We start from the raw sequence: 17990 nt of genomic DNA, 5'->3' as shown, positions 1-17990 counted from the left end.
AAACTGGGGCAGATGGCACCACTGTCTTCCTTCCCGGTTCCAGAAACAGTGGGGTTGAGGGCTGTGTCCGGTCCCTGGAACCTATGAGGATATTAGCAGTGGGAGGGTTAGGATTGTAACTGCTGGTGCCGTTTCACTCAATCTTGGGTTTGGCCTGGCAGGAGCTAATGAACCCAAAACACTCATTTTTTGTTGACTTGGAGCTACTGTTGGAAACGGTCGATTACAATAACTTATTTTTCCTTTTCTGTATCTTTGGCACTCCAGGAAATCATCGAGTTCCCCATCTTGAAGCTAAATGGCCGGACCATGGAGATTGAGTCTACCTTTCACATGTATGTCCAGCCTGTAGTCCATCCACAGCTTACCCCATTCTGTACAGAGGTAAGAGCCCTAGAAGTGGGCAGCAAGGGCTGCTGGGAGGGGAATTTTGGAATCCTTGGTGCTCTATATAGGCCACTTAGAGAAAGCATAGGGATTATCAGTGCTTAAGGCAAGTGCGCACTGGACCTAGCAGTTAGGTTTTATAAAGTCTGACGCTCCACTCAGGTCACTGTTGTTACTGGGGACCCAGGGAGAGCAGTGGCTTAGTCTACCCCTGCTTCCCCAGCATCCCTTCCTGGTGACTGGCACTTGGAGACCAGGAGCAGAATGGCACTTCTGGGGTTCAAGTTCTTTCCAGTTCAATTTCCCTTAGAGTCCCTGGGCAAGAGGTAAAGATTTCAGCCACTTGCAAGGCAGGGTTATGTTCAGGCCTTCTTAGCTTTCTGGCATTGTTACTCTGTCCTCCTGTAAAGTGGCCCTGCATGAAGCGTAAGTTGTTTGTTGGAGGTACATTCTGTCACCGAGGGAAGAGAAGAGTGGTCTGAGTGAAGCATGAGGCCTGACTGGCCAAGGCTGAAATCTCCTTATCCTAGGCGGGTACTGTACTTGGCCTCCTTGTCAGCAGGGAGGTATTGATCCCATTTTACAGGTTGTGAAACTGGGCCTAATTGAGATTTTGATGCTTGCTGGAGGCTCAAAAGAGCCATTGGCAGAGGGGAGGAGCCCCTGCAAGTTCTAACTCCCAGAACTGTGTGAAGCCTTCTGTGGCTACTTTTCCCTGTGACATGTCATGTAATGCACTCAGTGGTGGCCAACAGGCTGTGGTGCAATCGGGTTAAGAATGTGTGGTAGCAGGGATGATGAGAATCTTTTAAGAGTCTGGGGCTGAGGTACATTAGAGACTTTGTGCCTTCATTTAGACACCTGTCTGCTACATGTGAATGAAATAGGTGGAAAGGGGTTCTTGAGTTATCCCAAAAAATCTCCTTGGTGAGAAGGCTGGGAATGAGCGTGTCTGACCCTGGTAGGCCCTGAGGCTGACTTAGCCCAGATATGAGGCCTCGAAATTGCTCTGAATTCGATGCCAGTGTTTGCCAACTGACCCAGGTGGGGCTTTTGCTGTAGGCATCTATCTGCCAAGGTGCCTAGCCTCTTAAGCCTTTTGTTACTCCAACTAATGATGTTGCCTTCTGGTTCGCTCCTTCCTCTACTGGGTTTTCCCCTTTCCCCTGGGATTTACCTATACCACCAGGGGGCGCTAATCTGACTTTTCTGCCCCATTTGAAAAATCACCATTTTAATGATGATGAAAATCCCCTTGCTTATGGGAAGGGAAGGAAAGACTTCTTTAAGCCAGCCAGTTCCCTGATCCCTCCACTGGCCTGAACTAATGTCCTCTTGTCCTTACATAGATAAGCAGGCCCAAATTTTGGTAAGTTTGCTACCTGTTTAGGAATGGAACAGAATTCTGCTGGAGCTGGACCCTGGGCAGGAGTGGATGCTTGAGAGTATAGGAAGAAGAGGGACTTCTTTTAGAGTGAGGCTGCTGCTGCTACTTTTTGTGGGGATGGGAGGAGGGATTGTGAGGCTATGATGAACAGTTTCTTCTTTCTAGAAAGCTTCACCCAAGGACGCACGTACATAATTTGGAGGGGAGTAGGAGTGGTGGTTGGGATCCTTATTATGAAGCCTGTTCTAAAAGTGAAAATGTGGTTGTTCTGTAGGCACTGGGTCTGCCATTTTGTCTCAGGTTTCCAGAGCTCAAAACTCGCCATGATCTTGTCCATCCCTTTTTGACCAGCCTCATCTCTCTCTGCTTCGTCTCCCACCTAGCTCCCCTCACCCAGAGGTTGCCCTCTTATAGTCTGTCTTTTCACATGATGGTCCTTCTGCCTGCACAGAGTTCCCACTCTCCCTGCCAACTCCTGCTTGACCTCCAGGACTCTGCTTAGGGTCACCTTCCCTGATCCTCAGATTGAGTTGTGCTTATTCCAACATAGAACTGATCAGATAATTTATACTATAATTATTTATCTCTCTCTTCACTAGACTATAAGTTCTTTGAGGGAAGAAACTAGACCTGATCCATCTCCATCCCATCATTAGGGTCTGCTACCAAGTAGACACTTGATAGGTGTCCCTTAAATGAATGAATATTGTCAAGAAGTTATTTTCTGTCTCTCCCAAAAACAACTATACTGCTAACTTGTTATTTTGAGTAAGTGAAGTCTTATTTGGAAAACCGCAGATCATATAAATTTTGCCCTGTCTCCATACCAGATGGAATTGTATCTCCAAGAGGCATAGACACAGGATGGGGACTGTCATTCTGAGACCTCATCCAATCTGGCAGTTGGTGCCTTTTGCGGGTAGGGATGGAGGTCATTCCAACCAGAGGAAATCTCTCATTAGTAAGTGTGAGGAACAACCCCAAACCTCCAGATTATACTTAAGTAGTTCCTCTGGCAGGATTTTCTCTCTTGTGCACAAGAAGTTCTTAACCCCAGCATATATATGTGTGTGTGTGTGTGTGTGTGTGTGTGTGTGTGTGTGTGTGTGCGCGCGCGCGCGCGCACACGCACACGCACATGCATATGACGTGCACATACATGGGCACATGCTTGTGTGGGGAGAGAAGCAGGCTCAGTACTGGACAGTAGGAAAAAGGATTCCACTTTGAACAAGTCTCTAGCACACACAGAGAGACTCTTACTTTTATTGCTTCATATTAGGAAAGTGTTAGTACCCTTCTTGAGGTCCTTTTTTAGTTTCAGTTGAGAGTTGGCCTGGAGACATGGTTCTGACAGAGATAGGATGGGATGTGTTTCATTCCTTCCCAAGCCCTTTCCCTGTGACCTCTGGAATCTGCTCCAGCTCATCAAGTCTCTGTCTCTAGCAGCTGGGCTGCTGCACAGCCCCTAACCATGTCTTCTTTTTGTTGTTGTTATCATGAAGAAAACTAGAGAAATACTCATTTTGCTAAATGCAGTAAAGGGCTTTGTCTTGCACCTGTACTTATAAAGGGTGAGATTTATTGGTCTCTTTGTCTGAGGAGAAAGAGTGGGTCTGATTATCAGATTGCACACCAGAGACAAGTGCTTATGTAATCAACAAACTGTCTTGGTGTCAGAATACGATTGTGTTGGAGATAAACTGTGAAAGGAGAAAGTGCTGGATGCTGACGTGCTATTGGCACTGAGTTTCCTGGGCTGCTTCCTGTAGTTGCTAGTATTTATGATGAAGCCAGCTCATTCCTGGACAAAGCCCTTGTGAGGGTAGGGGATCTCAGTAACCAGCCATGTTATCAGTCAGGGTCAAAAGCCCCTTGCCTTGTGGTTTCTGAGTCTGGAGAAGTGGGAGTTAATCTGTAATCCCTCAGTGAAAGGAGCCACAGAACACACATTAATTCTTCCTCTCACCTCTCCTGCTTTAAGTGGCTAAGGTCTCTGAGCTCTGTTTAGCCTGTGAATCCTGGTTCTCAGCTTAATAATACTTGGCTTTGCTCTAGTACCTTTCGTTGTGAGGAGTGAAAGCTTTTTACAAACATGTATTAACCCAAGTGGGACTGGGCTTAAACTGTGACATGAAGGATTTAAGTTAGGCCTAAGATAGAACTTCCCAGTATTAATTTAACAGAATTGTCTCGTTCCCTCATAGCATCCTGTATAAGCCTTACAGGTGTTCTTATCAGGTAGACGAACTAATTTTTACTAAAAAAAAAAAAAAAGATGGGGTCTCTCTATGTTGCCTAGGCTGGTTTCAAATTCATGGGCTCAAGCAGTCCTCCTGCCTTAGCCTCCCAAAGGGCTGGGATTGCCCGCCGAGCCACCACGCCCAGCCCAGAACTAACTTTAATTTCATCCCTTCTTTGTCCAGTGCCTTGGCAGAGCTGATACGGGGTGGTCCATCCTTGGAGGGATTAATACAGGGGCCTGAGGCCTTCCCTGAGAAGGCTTTGTCTAGCTGAGCCAACTGCTCAAGCCCCTGTGTCTCTGGGGGCTAAATGCAAATCCTTGAGGAACTCAGCTGTGAGCCGTGCTTTACTGGGCCACAAATGAAAATGGCTGTTGTCTGGGAAGCATAGCGAGAGAAGGAGCTTACCTCACTAGGCTCTTCCCAGGCTGATGATTCTAGGATCACTGAGCACTGGAGTGGAGTTTGTGAAAGCCTCAGGATGCTGGAGCTCCATTTCCCCAGCTCCTAGTGGGAGAGTTGGGCTTAGTCTGCAGTGAGGCATCCTGCAGCAGAACCCCGGAGCAGCACTCTGGTTTTCCATTTTGATGTAGTGATTTTCTTGCCCCACATCAGTGATTTTCCTGGGGCCCAGGGCAGGGGCTTATGGGGTACACAGGTGCTGACCTAAACCTTATCTCCAGGGAGGGAGGGCTCTTGGCAAGGGTGCATTGCTTTCCTGTGTGAGTGAGACTTTCTTGAAGCCCTTGGCATTCAGCTCATTTGAGAGACTGTTGGTGGGAGCCAAGAGAAGAAGTGGACCTTATCTTGCCCCCTGAAACTCAGACCAGACACAAGACTAACATTTGGACCCTGGAGCTTCCTAAGAAGTGAGAGTGGCTGTGGTCCGCCTTTTCCAGGATGGTCCTGATCTTGAGCCTCAGCTCCAGGCTTGAAGGTGTGTCTAAGCCCTAGGCTTAACAGGAGAGAAGCTGGACCAGAACAGGCAGCAGTGGGCCTGTGGGTGTCTGTCACTAATCTGGGGTTGGTAATAAGCCTCCTCCTGACTCTCTTTGGCCCCTTCATGACTGAGGCAAAACAGGGTATCTGCTTACTCAGTTTGTGGCTCTGGAAGGTGTGCAGGCTCTGGGTACTAGTTGGGGCTGGGCGTAGGAGGGGCTGCCGAGAATGCGTATTCCATGAGGGCAGAGTTTTTACATTTTTCTTCACTGCCGGATCCCTAGTTCCTATAATATGGCCCAGCCCACAGCAGACTTTCTATGAATAGTTATTGACTAAATAAAAGGAGGAGTCCTTTGTACTCCAAGATTATTGAAGCTGCTGACTGAGGGCACTCCCCCACCCCCAGCCCCCCAGCCCTTAGTGGACCATCTTTTCTTCTCTTTGACTCAGGCCCTCCCTCTGCTGGGCAGTTCTTTGGTCTTCCAAGCAAGGAAAGGGTGTGGAGGTGCCAGCCGGGTGGGCATGCTGTGGGTTAAAGCTTTGCGAAGCAACAGTGTAGTTAATCTTTCTAATTTATTTTCCTTTTAGACCATGGGAAGTCTGTAGGCAGCAGCTGTTACCCAATTAAAATACAGATTAATATAAAAACAGTTTCTGGAATATAAAATAGAGTGGCTGTGTCCTTACACTTCCTTAAAATACCACCTAATAATGACTTGATGAACTACAGAAACCCACCTAGAGGAGCTCAGCGTTTTTAAAATGAAAATTTCTCCCTAAAAGGTGTATATTACCATTCCATGTAAGTCACCATGAGACAATAACCTTCCCACTTAGAGCCAGAGATTTCTGTGCATTGGGTATTTGGTATTCATTAAGTATAATTATAGTTTAATTGGAGTTTAATCTCCCCCCCCCAAACACACTTTAAAAAAAAGAAGTTTCCAAGCAAGTCTGAGATACTGCTCTTTCTGAAAGTAGCCAGGGACATGCCGGGGGTGGTGATTTCCAGTTGGTGTCCAGGACATGGGGGCCTTATGCCCTCAGATCCTTGTTAAGTAGTCTGTCCCCAGTCTGTGCCTGAGGGATATTTTTACTTTAAACCAAACCAAAACAAAGGAAAACAACAAGCTTGTTTGAACCCAGGCATGACCTAGGTGGAGCATAGGCCTGAGTCAGAAATTCTCTAGGTCATAGTCTGAACATTAGGCCTTTTTGTCTTAGTTTCCCCATCAGTTAAAGGTGACTCTGTCTCTTGCTTGGCTAGTTCATATCGATGACCCACGTATGCAGGGTGAAGGATAGGAGCCTGTGGGACTTCATAGATGTTAGGGAAGGTGTTAGGGAGAGTGTGGCAGGGGGCAGTGCTGGATACCAAGGCTCAGAGAAGGGGTGGACTTGAAGCCAAGTGTGCCTGTCCTGTATGAGAACTCCCCAAGTTTTCCGGGAACTTCTGTGAAGCTAGGAGCTGAATTTACTTGAAACTGTAATTGTGGGAAGTTATTGAGCCTATTGAATACAAAAGACATGTAACATCAATTTGTTTGCAAGCTGAAAGCTGAAACAGGTGTGAGAACATGCCTTGTGGTCAGTGTGTGTATGTGTACACCCATCTCAGGGCAGGATTTTATGGGAGAAGCTTACATTGTGTCCTGCGTCCTAGGTCTTTATTCTCAAGTCTTCTAGTTGGGCTTTGAACCTAAAGCAGTGCCAGATCAGAGCCCTTTACAGCAGAAGGAGAAAAACAGAAAGGAAAGGGTTCTGTTCAGCCTTGAGTCCCTTCACCCTGGTTTTCTACCCATCAGTTATTTCTCTTTCCTTTCAGCTCACCGGGATTATTCAAGCCATGGTGGATGGTCAGCCAAGCCTGCAGCAAGTGCTGGAGGTAGGTTGAGTGACCTTTAATTCCTGACCTCTGACCCCTTCCTGCTGCCTTTCTCTCCCTCCCCTCCTGAGAATGTAGCTGTGTAATTTGACTATGATTATGGCTTGATTAGAATAACATTTGCTGTCACATCAGTGACATGCTGTTGAGAGTATTGAACCATTGATCTGTCATCTCCAGCTGTTCCCGTCAGGGTTTCTGACAAGATGTCCCAGTGCTGCCAGGAGTTGGGCAGAGGGGCCCCCACCCCTTCCTGGCCTATGGCCCTATGCTGGCTGGCTCCGGGGTAGCCTGTGCTGGGTGTGCTGGGGAGTAGGGGAGCTGAGCTTGGTACTGTGGGACTAGCCCCGGGGACTGGAGGTGTTTTTGTTTAGCTTTAGTGTTGGCTTCTTGTGGCATGTGAGCACTTCATTAACTCACCCAGAACTCCCCATCGATGGCTTTTGTTTGCTGAGAGCTCCTCCAGGAGCTGTGGCTGGGCCCGCCTGCCCCACTGCAGCTTGCCGCTGGATGCTTTGTGCCTGTCGGGTGCAGAGGCTGCACTGGGTAATGATTCCTAATCAGAATAATTACAACAATTGCCTATGTGAGGGAAATCAAATTAAAGACTTTAAAACCCTTGGCAGAGACCACACTTCCAGGATGTTCTCCTCGGGGAGCTAGAAAAGGTTAAGATGCTGTTTCTTGCACTGTAGCCCGAGGGAATAAGGAAGGGCAGTGCTTGGTCTTAGCTTGTCTCCCACCCTCCTCTGGCCTGGAGGTTTTCACAGGGGGAGAAGGTCCCCCTTCCATGTCTTTCTCTATGGGCGGGGTGAGGGGAGAAGAGAAAAAGCCTGTGGATCTCATTAGGTGCTTTATTTATTTTTTAAGACCAATAAAGCCAAAGCTCAGACCTTAATCAAAGCGTAGGAGAAAGCAGAATATCTGCAAGAATAGCACGGCACATCTACACTGGAGGTGTGCAGCCTAGAGGAAGTAGCGTAGTGGCAGGGAGCAGGGCAAGATATCTTTTTTTTAGCCAGGAGATCCTGTCCCATGCAGGAGAGAGATGCAGATTGAATTTCGTGGGCCCCCCCCAAGGATGGAACCAGGGTCAGAGAGGCAAGTTTAGGCTCACCTCAGTGGCAGAGGGTATTTCCTGTCCCTGGGAGTGTGGGAACCCAGGCTGTGACCAGTCTGGTTGGGGGTCAGAGTTTGGGCACCTGTAGTAGATTGGGAGAAGATAAGATGAGCTCTGAGATGCTTCCCACATTGACCATCTTTTTTTGAAGAGATTCATTCCTATGACCAAGGGAGCTCCTTAGCATGGACTGCTCTCCATTAAAACAGACTCAAGGAGACAGAGGGAACTCATTCTTTCCTCTGTCCCGGCCACCATCCCCTGCCAGGGCCTGGCTCCTGAGGGATGCCAGAAGACAGGTACCTTTTTCCTGGAACATCTGTAGCTGGGATCCTGGAGGAAGATACTTGCTCTGGGCCAGCACCAAACCAGGACTGTTGAGGTTATGGGTTTTTTTTCTCAGTGGCCCCTGTCAAGGAGGAGATGTGATCTTGAGGAGGCAACCCCTGCTAACTCTAGGCCAGCCCTGGAGCAGGGTGCTCAAAGAATTGTGAGTCTCACCCAGGAAGCTACTTTCTGCTACTACATGCTTTGTGGGTAAGGGGGGAAAATTCCTGGTATCAGCTTGAAGAGAGTTTCTGGCTGGACTAGGAGACCAGACTGGACTCTGCTTCATCTTGTTAGTCCTGAGATGTTTATGGAGATAAAGAGTTCATTTCTTGTCCGAACCAAGGCCCTTAGCAGACAGCCAGCTAGATGTTTACCTGACTCGTGGTAAAAGGTGCTCACTAAATAGCTGCTGTGCAAGCGAATGGCCTGGGTCCTAAGCTTCCAGGGACCCCAGTGAGTGTTGAGTGCTTCCTGTGATAAGGGCCCAGTTTTGCTGAGTGTGGCCTCCTGTTGTGTCTTGCTCTCTCTTTCACTGTGCAGGAGTTGGGGCGTCGGGGAGCCCCTCTAATATGTGGGGCACTTAACTTGGGGATATAAAACAGTGAGCTTGGGGGAGGTTATGCTGATTTAGGGAGCCCTAGTTTCACCTTACCTCTTTTCTTAGGTGACCCTGGTGAAAGGATTCATGCACGTGTGTGTGTGCGCGCGTGTGTTCGTGCACGCGTGTGTGTGTGCGCGTGTGTGTGTGCACACGCACATGCCTGTACATGCAAGGAGTTGGGCCAGAGTAACTGAGGAGACAGATCATTCAGCAGTAGAGGATCCAGAATTTATCTTTTGGGAAGATTCTTTGGCTGAGGAGGATTCTGTGGTGTACAGACTGTAAAGAGCGTTTATAGAGACCACATGGTCTGCATAGTCTGGCACCGGGGAGCAACTCTGACATTCTGGTTGATAGGGCTGCTATAGCCGCAGAACTAGGTAGGATCCTTGGCCTTAGTCAAGGATGACTTTAGCGTGGGCCGGGCCTCTGGCATCACAGAGGTATCCAGGGAGCCAGCCTATACCTGCTAGAAGTAATCCTACTTAAGATACTTAAAGATATCCATGGACTCTCAATTTCCTGCTGAGCACACGAGGCCCTTTACAGTCAGGCCTAACTTAGTCCTCCAGCCTCTGTCCTTTCTTTCTATATACTGTGGACTTCAGTCACCCTAAACTTCTACCTACTCATGTTTTCAGTCAACCAGCAAATATCTCTTGAGTAGATCCTGTGCTGGGTGAGAGATTAAGGTAGTGAGTAAGGCAGAGTTCCTGCCTTCGTGGTGCTTATATTCGCAGGGAAGGCAGACATTTAACAGATAATTGCTTCAAATACAAAATTATTGCATATGTACCTTTGCCTCTACCTGTAGTATCCTCTACTGTGTTCCACCATGTCAGGTTCCTACTTCAGTTATCTTCTTTGAGAAGCCTTTTCTGACTCCTTTCCCTGTGAAAGGTAGGGCTAGCCACTTCCTCTTCTTGGTCCTGTAGCACTGTGGTCACGTCTCCAGTGCTGGATCTGTTGTATTATGATGATCTGCCTTTCTCCCCTTCTCAGCCTACTGCCTGTTTTGTGGTAGGTACTTAAAACATTATCACATTTAATTCTCAGAACAACTCTGTGTAAGGTTTTATAGATGAAGGAAACTGAGGTTCAGAGAGATTACATGACTTTTAAATGACTCTCCATCAGTGACACAGCCAGGATATAGAATAGCCAAGGGTTGGAATCCAGATGTGTCTGACTTCCAATCCTGCATTTTTAACGACTATGTGAGATAGCCTTAAAAAATAATCTCTTGCATGGGTAGAAGCAGTGGTGTGACTCCCTCTCCATGCCTGGGGTCTTCTGAAAAATAGGCAATGCTTCATGAATTCTTTTTATTTATTATTTATTTATTTTTTACAGAGTCTCGCTCTGTCACCTAGGCTGGAGTGCAGTGGTGTGATCTCAGCTCACTGCAACCTCCACCTCCCAGGCTCAAGCAATTCTTCTGCCTCAGCCTCCCAAGTAGCTGGGATTATAGGAGTGCACCACCACACCCAACTAATTTTTTTATTTTTAGTACAGATGGGGTTTTGCCATGTTAGCCAGGCAGATCTCAAATTCCTGGCCTCAAGTGATCTGCCTGCCTCAGCTTCCCAAAGTGCTGGGATTACAGGCCTGAGCCACCACACCCAGTCTTGAATTGTTTATGATATTTCTCTTGTTGTATACTGATTTTAGTATTTGAATTTCCAGTGTGAGCACAAATAAATGGATCAAAGGGTTGAAGGGAAAGAAGGATTTAGAGTGTTTAGGAGCAGTTTTTCTCCCTGTGTAGAAATTGAGCTCAGCCTTCAAAATATTCTGCTGAATTTGAATCCTCAACCATGAAGAAGAGAAATACGAAGTTGGGGGCCAGTTTTGAACTTTTAGCAGCTGGAGCAGGCAGCACTATCCCAGGTGTCAGGATGGGGCTCCAGTCCAGTAAAGGGGACTCTTAAGGTGAAAATTTTCGTCACCTTCATTTGGTGAATAACCAAATTTGTAAGTTTGGTTGATAAACATTTGGTAGAAGAGTAAAACAAATAAATGAATGAGTGAAGCTGTGGGTTGGAGCCCCTGTTTGGGGCCTCCTTCTACTGTGTTCTCATGCCCCAGGACAACAACCTGTCTATGCTGGGCCAGGGGACCAATGAGAGGAACAGCCAAGTCAGAGCAAGGTATTTGAACTGACCTGCTGGGATCTGGAGCAGGCTGCTAGGCAATAGGCGAGTGTAGGGTCTCCCTCCGGCTACACACTCGGGCTGCGGAATCTTCCTAAGGGGTTGTCTTCCAAATACCTCCGTGGTTCTCAGCCAAGCCTGAGAGCCCACAGCGGGGGCCATAGTTGGATAAGATTACAATTTTCTCCTGCTCTGATTACAAGCAGCTTATCTGTGTTTCGCTGTTGTGGCTCTTCACAGGCTCAGGGAAAAAAAAAGGAAAATCTCATTTGTTCTTGTGTACTTTTCAGAGGGTCGATGAGTGGATGGCGAAGGAAGGCCTCTTAGATCCAAACGTCAAGTCAATTTTTGTCACCTGTGGAGACTGGGACTTAAAAGTCATGTGAGTATGAGAAGGGCTACTTTGCTGGCAGAGCTTGGAATCTGTGGGACCAGGTCTTGCCTTTTGGAGGCTTAAATGTCTACAAGGCAGCTGGGTCAGCGATTCTTCAGGTCTCTGAGGCTGCCAGGGATAGAAGAGGGTTGGGAGCCCTGCCTTCTGCCTCTCTGGAGCAAGGTGTGGGGAAGTCAAGGGCCTGCCTGGACAGTTGGGGCCTTCCCGCCTTTGCCAGGTCTCACTGCTCATGACAGCCCTTCCAATTGCTGGGGCTGTGTGTTACTGCCCTGGAAGGGAGGAGTTAAAAGAGTGTCTTGGAAAAAAAAAAAATTAAGCCAAATACCATGTTTATTATGTAATGAAATATAGTAACTTATTTATCAACTATATAAAGTAGGCATTATTATTCTTCCTATTTTATAGCTGAGGAAGTAAAGGTACAGAAAGGTTAAGTAATTTACTGAAGGACACACAGAGCCAGGATTCAAACTCAGGTCCTTGCTCTTAACTATTATACTATGCTGCCCCTTTATCTGGCCTGCAGGACCCTGGTGATCCAACTAGGAGCCCAGTGGTGGGATGAGAGAGGGCTGCTCTGGGAGCTGCCCATGTCACCAGCCTCCTCTTTCCTCCTTTGTCCCCACTGCTTATTTTACCTTTGTCTCCTGATCCTGTCCCGGTTATGGAAGACAGAATCAGTTTCTTTGCTGGGCTGACACTTGTGCATCTTGTCTGCCCTCATGAATACATGGCTTCAGATGGCCCCCAGGGAACTGAAGTGGGATGGAGGTGGTGGGGGCATTGTTTGCTGAGGAGTCATAGAATCTATTACCTCTGTGTTCATTGTGACTGAAGGTAGCAACAGGTATTCCGTGTGTGTGTGTGTGTGTGTGTGTGTTTGAACTTTTGAGCATAAAGTGGGATGTTTGTGAGGTGTGTGGTGTAGTAGCTCTGCAGTAACATTTTCTACCACATCAGGTGTCATCTCCTCACCAAGGCCCTTTGTAAGCCTTTTGGTTGCTGGACATTGAGGTGAAGTTATGTACCCAGGTGGGTGTCAAGCATGCTATTGGACCCCAACTTTCTAGGTGAGACAGGAGGAAGAAAAGGCCCCAAATCACATGAGCACACACACAGACCTCATCTCTCATACCCTTTAGGTGTGTACACACACTGACTGCACCCCTCTTGGTTTACTCCAGAAGGTCTTCATATTCCCATGTGACACCTCTTTGTCAGGGAAATTATACAGGCTGGAATTAGAAGCAAATATGACTCGGAAGGAGTCCATGGAGAAGGAGTGGAGGAAGAAGGCTCTTGTTCTTGTTAATGGCGTCCTGGGCAGCTTTGAGTCCTTAAAGCGAGGAAGGGGCCGGGCGCGGTGGCTCAAGCCTGTAATCCCAGCACTTTGGGAGGCCGAGACGGGCGGATCACGAGGTCAGGAGATTGAGACCATCCTGACTAACACGGTGAAACCCCGTCTCTACTAAAATACAAAAAAAATTAGCTGGGCGAGGTGGCGGGCGCCTGTACTCCCAGCTACTCGGGAGGCTGAGGCAGGAGAATGGCGTGAACCCGGGAGGCGGGGCTTGCAGTGAGCTGAGATCCGGCCACTGCACTCCAGCCTGGGCAACAGAGGCAGACTCCGTCTCAAAAAAAAAAAAAAGCGAGGAAGGGACTTGACGTGGATCTCTGTAGCCCAAGAGAAGCTACTCAAGGTGGGACCAGTTTCAGGCTCATACCCAGAATTCTGGGATTCATATGGCCCAGGAGGAAGGCCCTTTGGTCCAGTCCAGAGTTCTACTTCCTCCAGGTAGCCTCCCCAGGACTGCCTTCATCCAGTGTTGTTCTCTCTTTGGCATCTTCACCTTCCAAACACATGCATTTCAGAATCTTCTACTTTAACTGTGCATGATGTGTACATATGTGTGTATATGAAAACTTTCCCGTGCATGAGGTTGGAGACTATAAACTTGGAGTTGATCTCCCCATGAGATGGAGAGGGAATTTCAGAGGGTGCTGTCTTCTTTTGGTCTGGCCTGTTCTGTAGCACAGTGGACCCTGGACAGGTGTTAGTGACTCAGGAGATTGCCCTGCCTCTTCCTGAAAAATGATATCATCAAGAAGAGAGACTGGGTTGTGGAACCCAACCGTATATGAAAGGAAGCCAAGTTTTAATGAGCGCATACCTTGCCGCATCCACACCTCCTGACTACCATCTCTGGTGGGTGGTGGTATTGTCTTTCTTTTATAGATGAAACAAACCAAAAACCCCTGTGGCTCGGAGAGCTAAAGACATGTAGCTAGACAGAATTGAATTCTAAGACCGTGTAGTTTCCAAAAGAGATGGGTAGGGCAGACTTGGTTGTCTGGTTTGGGTTTGGACTGGGAAGGCTGGTGAAGCTTCAGAAAAGGGTTTTCAGAAAGGAAGCAGGTGGCAGGGCTTGGGGGAGGGAGCTCTGTGGCTGCCTCTTATAAACAGGTCTCTGCATAACTGCTGGGAAGGCTCTTAATTAAATGTGTAACAAAATAAAAACAGCCGGAGAGGAAACCTAAGTAGTGCTGCGTGACAGCGCACAGCTAATCGGTGTTCCTGGAACCTCTTGGCAGAGGCTCGTCATATGGCTCTCGTCAGAGCCATCACCTTTTTATGCGCCCGGTAAAGGCTGCAGATGAGCCTGACAAGGGTGGTGGTAAATTGACATTCACAACTTGTTAGTCTGTGGCTTACTTCTTATTTTGACATCCGTTTTCAGATTTAACTAAGTCTTAGGAATTCAGCAAACATTTTCATTTCACACTCTAGTTTCCGGAAGCCATAGTTCCTTCTCATTGCTGTCCTTACCTCCTCCTCCCCTTCTCTCCCCAGCAGCTTCACATCACTTTTGTTGGAAAGGGGCTGATAAGTGGGGCACTGAGAAATGGGAACTGAAGTGGCAGCATAAATCCCACTGGAGAAAAGATATCTGCTCGCATCCTGACAAATCATTTTATGTCCATCTTTTGTCAAAGCCAGATGAGTTGATTCTCCAGGTGTACGTGGGCTTTGGTGTGTAGTCACAGACCCTGCTAAGGTGAGTTGTTATTTAGTGGTGTGGGTTTAATTTTCCTCTCAATGTTTTTGAAGAAACACCACTTGTTGCAGGTCTGGCTCTTGGTCAGCTTGCCTTCCCTGCCTGCCCTACTTTTTCTTCACCTTGCTTGGTGTTTCTTGAAGCTTCCCATTGGGTTTGGTGGTGTTTCTCTGCTTACCCAGGTAGAAAGTGCCTCTTTCAGAGGGCTCCATCTTTGGTATTGTGGTGGGGTTAGCGCTGGTGTAGACTGAGGAGGGACACATGCACAGGCACCCACTTGAGGAACTTAGATTTTAGCCTGTAGCTTGAAGATCCAGGTTCATCAGCCAAACAGCACAGCATGGCTGAGAAGCTAGACTAGAGGCTTTCCCAGTGGGCCCTGAGTCTGAGAAGAAGGAAGATTGAGAAGAGAGAAAGACTGGAGGGAAAGAGCTGACCTGAGGGAGGCCCTGGCCCTTAGTGCAGTCTAGGAAGAGTCCCCTTTAGAGAGGGTAGGAGAATCAGATGCTGTTCTCTGGTGGAATAGGGGCCAGGGGCCTGCTCAGAGTCTGGTGAGAAGACCCTCACTTAGGCTCAGCCTCAGTTTTGGAGCAGGAAGTTTTCCTCCCCCTGGAGGGAGAAGGGAGGTTGAACACATAAATGCAGGCATTTGACTTCCTTTTTTCCCCCTGCCTTCTTGCTGGGGTGTGCATACTACATTCTGGCTGTGCTCTACTGGTGTGGACCTGGAGTTCACTTCAGGTTTTAGGAGGTCTGGAGATGGAAAGATACTTGCCCAGATTACACTGTCACTGTTGGAGATGGGGAGCATGCACTCAGCAGGGGCTACTGAGGTTTCCTCGAGGCTGCTGTCAAGCGGTCAAGACCACTGAAGAGACTGCTGTTACCTGGAGTGAAAGGTGCCATGATGGAACCACACACCTGGGTGAGCACTGTGGGGTCGTGACTGTCCTGTGGGGATGTAGAAGATGGCTAGAAGGGGGCCTAGTGACATGGTTGCTGCGGGTTGGGCTGGGTCCTCTTGGCATTGCTCAACAGCTGACTACTGCAATCTTCTTGAAATCATCTTTATCTGTACTTTTGTTATGTTTTCTGTTTCTCTGGCTTCTCCTCCTCAGTCACTTGGGTAGATATTAATACTTCTTTTCTTCCTTTTTTTCATGTTGGTGTTTCTTAAATAGTGGTGTTTCTTTGATTTCTATCCTGGTTGTCTTTTCTGTTTATTCTACACATTCACACTTATCAGTGATCTCATCTTTTGCCATAGCTTCAGCTATCCTCTGTATGCTGATGTCTTCTAATCTTTTTCACCAACTGGAGAAAAGAAATCGGCTTAATCTGCCACCTAAACGCCACACCTGCATATCCAGCTACCTACTCTACATGTCCACCTAGTTGTCCACAGGCCCTTCAAGCTCAGATGTTTATCTTTCTCCTCACACCCTGTCCTCCATCATTCCCTCAAATAATGACTGGCACCATCTACTGAGTTGTTCTGTTGGAAATCTGAAAATTATCCCTTCTCTATCCACACCAGTTAATTGCCAAATCCTGTTGATTCTGCCTCCCAGAGGCTCTCAGATTTATTCCTTTCTTCCCATCCCTACTGCCCTGCCCAGTCAAGATGATCATATTCTTCTTGGATTGCTACAAAAGTCTTCTAACTAGTCCCTTTTGACTCCAGTTTTGCTGCTTCTATTCCGTTCTCCTAATTGCAGCAGATTATGTCACCCCTTGGCTTAATATCCTTCAAGGTTTGCCCTTGCCCTCAAGGGTAAAGTCCACACAATTTATTGGGACTTTCAAGGTTCTTGCTTACATCTTTAGCCTCACTTCTCAATATTCTGTGTGCCACCCCTGCACCCCTCCCCACCAGCCACATGCACAAGCTGGCCGGTTCCTGGTGATCCCTCTTCTTTCTCTAGGTGCCTTCCTTTGTTTTCCTGGAGCACATGTACACATTAATACCTAAAATGGTGCTGTGGCTGCCTCTACTTGTCTGTCTCTTGCACTACATTGTGAGCACTGTTGTAACCCTAGGACAAGGACAAGACTTGACATGTAGTAGTTGTTCAATAAATAATTGTTGAATAAGTGACAACTAAGTAATGGAATGTTCCTGTGGAATCTCTGCTCAGGAAGAACGACAGAGGACTGTTAGTAGGTAGATTCAGGAAGCGTTCATTGCCAGTGTACAGGACAAGTGGACTAGAGGAGCAATTCTTAGGCCTTGCTACAGCAGCCTGAATGTTAAGGGTTAGAGAATTATGCTGCTAATGTCAGGAAGCCCTGGATTTCCTCACTGCCACTGTGTGTTGGGCCCTCCATGGTGGGTACTGGGTGAGATAGCCCACAGGCTTAGGCCAGGGAGGAGGAACTTGGTCCCAGGAGCAGTGCAAAATGCTTTCTCTGAGAGATTTGTGCCTCCGAAACAGAGGGTTGGGACTCCTGGAAAAGTGAACATCAGAGAATAAAGAGAGACACTGTTTATTGAGCACTTATTACTTACCAGGAGTCCTGTTGTGCTGTTTACTCATATGATGTCATTTAGTCCTTACCACAGTTCTGTGGAATAAGTTCATTTTATAACCCTTTTTTAACAGATGAGGAAACTGACACCTAGAGAGGTAAGTAATTTGTCAAGGGCACATAACCTGTTTGTGGCAGGGCAGGGCTTTGAACCTGGGCATTCTGACTCTAGAACCATGTGTTTAATGAACGTCCTGTCTGACCATCCTCCTCCATGGCTGTGGTTTGGTGATACACGGTGGGAATACCCTCCTCCTCTCCTTTGTTCGCACCGAGTGGCAGAGCCTCGGGATGTTTTCTGACACCCTAGGCTGTTGGTTCCTCATTTGGTATTGGTAGGGGTTGGACTGTTAAGTTCATTTGATATGGGAGCCTAGTTGGCCAAGAGATGTGGTGGGTATGATTTGGGGCTGCCTGAGAGTCTCCTCGAAGGGTTACAAGTTAATGAATCTTCAAATCTGTTTTAAGGAAACCTCAGCCAGCATCACTTTGGACACCTCTATTCTGTATTTATGTTTGGAAGCACATGGGGCATCGCACCGTGTCACCAGGCTCACAAGAGCCTTGCCCCTTGCCCACAGGTGTGCCAGTTGGTATCAGCACTGAACTGCATCACCCTTGATTAGCAGCCTGCTGGGGGAAGGGGCTTGAGTAAGAACTCCCTGCCAGCCTTGACTTGTCTCATTTCCCATTACTTTTATCTGTCCTTGCAAGCGCTTGGGCTCCCCTCCTGAGCTAATTAAGTTTGCATGTGTTTAGACATATTGCCAAATAGGGCTTAGCAAAGCGGAACTGAGCTACATCTCTTTCTGAGTAGGGAAGGAAAGAGATATAAATGCTCCTCCACAAGGGCCAGGAAGAAGCATGGATTACATGAAGTGAATGCGTGCAGATGATAGGCATTGCCTGGCCTTCCTAGGGACACAGCAGGCCTGCCAGGCAGCCTTCTGATTGGCTGACAGG

The 17990-nt window shown here is 47.7% G+C and overlaps 1 protein-coding gene and 1 long non-coding RNA gene across 32 annotated transcripts in view; one reads left to right on the top strand and one right to left on the bottom strand.

Moving 5' to 3' along the window:
• Window positions 1–12162, bottom strand: part of LOC110743712 — a 39511-nt gene extending 27349 nt beyond the window's left edge. For 4 of the 13 annotated variants that reach the window (XR_004184831.1, XR_004184841.1, XR_004184843.1 and 1 more), the window contains exons 1-6: window positions 12081–12158; window positions 11060–11186; window positions 9692–9922; window positions 8268–8373; window positions 7962–8046; window positions 7265–7365 (exon numbers count right to left, since the gene is read on the bottom strand). This is a non-coding gene — a long non-coding RNA (uncharacterized LOC110743712). Of the gene's footprint in view, window positions 1–4425; window positions 4525–6603; window positions 6683–7264; window positions 7401–7961; window positions 8047–8267; window positions 8374–9691; window positions 9923–11059; window positions 11187–12080 lie in introns of those variants that run through there. The other 9 variants (XR_004184834.1, XR_004184837.1, XR_004184833.1 and 6 more) reach the window with 9 other exon arrangements.
• The window catches only part of ERI3 (ERI1 exoribonuclease family member 3), a 135902-nt gene that overhangs the window by 35955 nt on the left and 81957 nt on the right, over window positions 1–17990 (top strand). For all 19 annotated transcript variants that reach the window (XM_017960907.1, XM_021940768.1, XM_021940759.2 and 16 more), the window contains 3 exons: window positions 268–384; window positions 6785–6844; window positions 11339–11430. In XM_017960907.1, the coding sequence (XP_017816396.1) occupies window positions 268–384; window positions 6785–6844; window positions 11339–11430 (269 nt within the window). The remainder of the gene's footprint in view (window positions 1–267; window positions 385–6784; window positions 6845–11338; window positions 11431–17990) is intronic.

Source organism: Papio anubis, chromosome 1, assembly GCF_008728515.1.
Source record: "Papio anubis isolate 15944 chromosome 1, Panubis1.0, whole genome shotgun sequence".
In the NCBI taxonomy this organism is placed as follows: Eukaryota; Metazoa; Chordata; class Mammalia; order Primates; family Cercopithecidae; genus Papio; species Papio anubis.
This window is presented reverse-complemented; position numbering and strand designations above follow the sequence as displayed.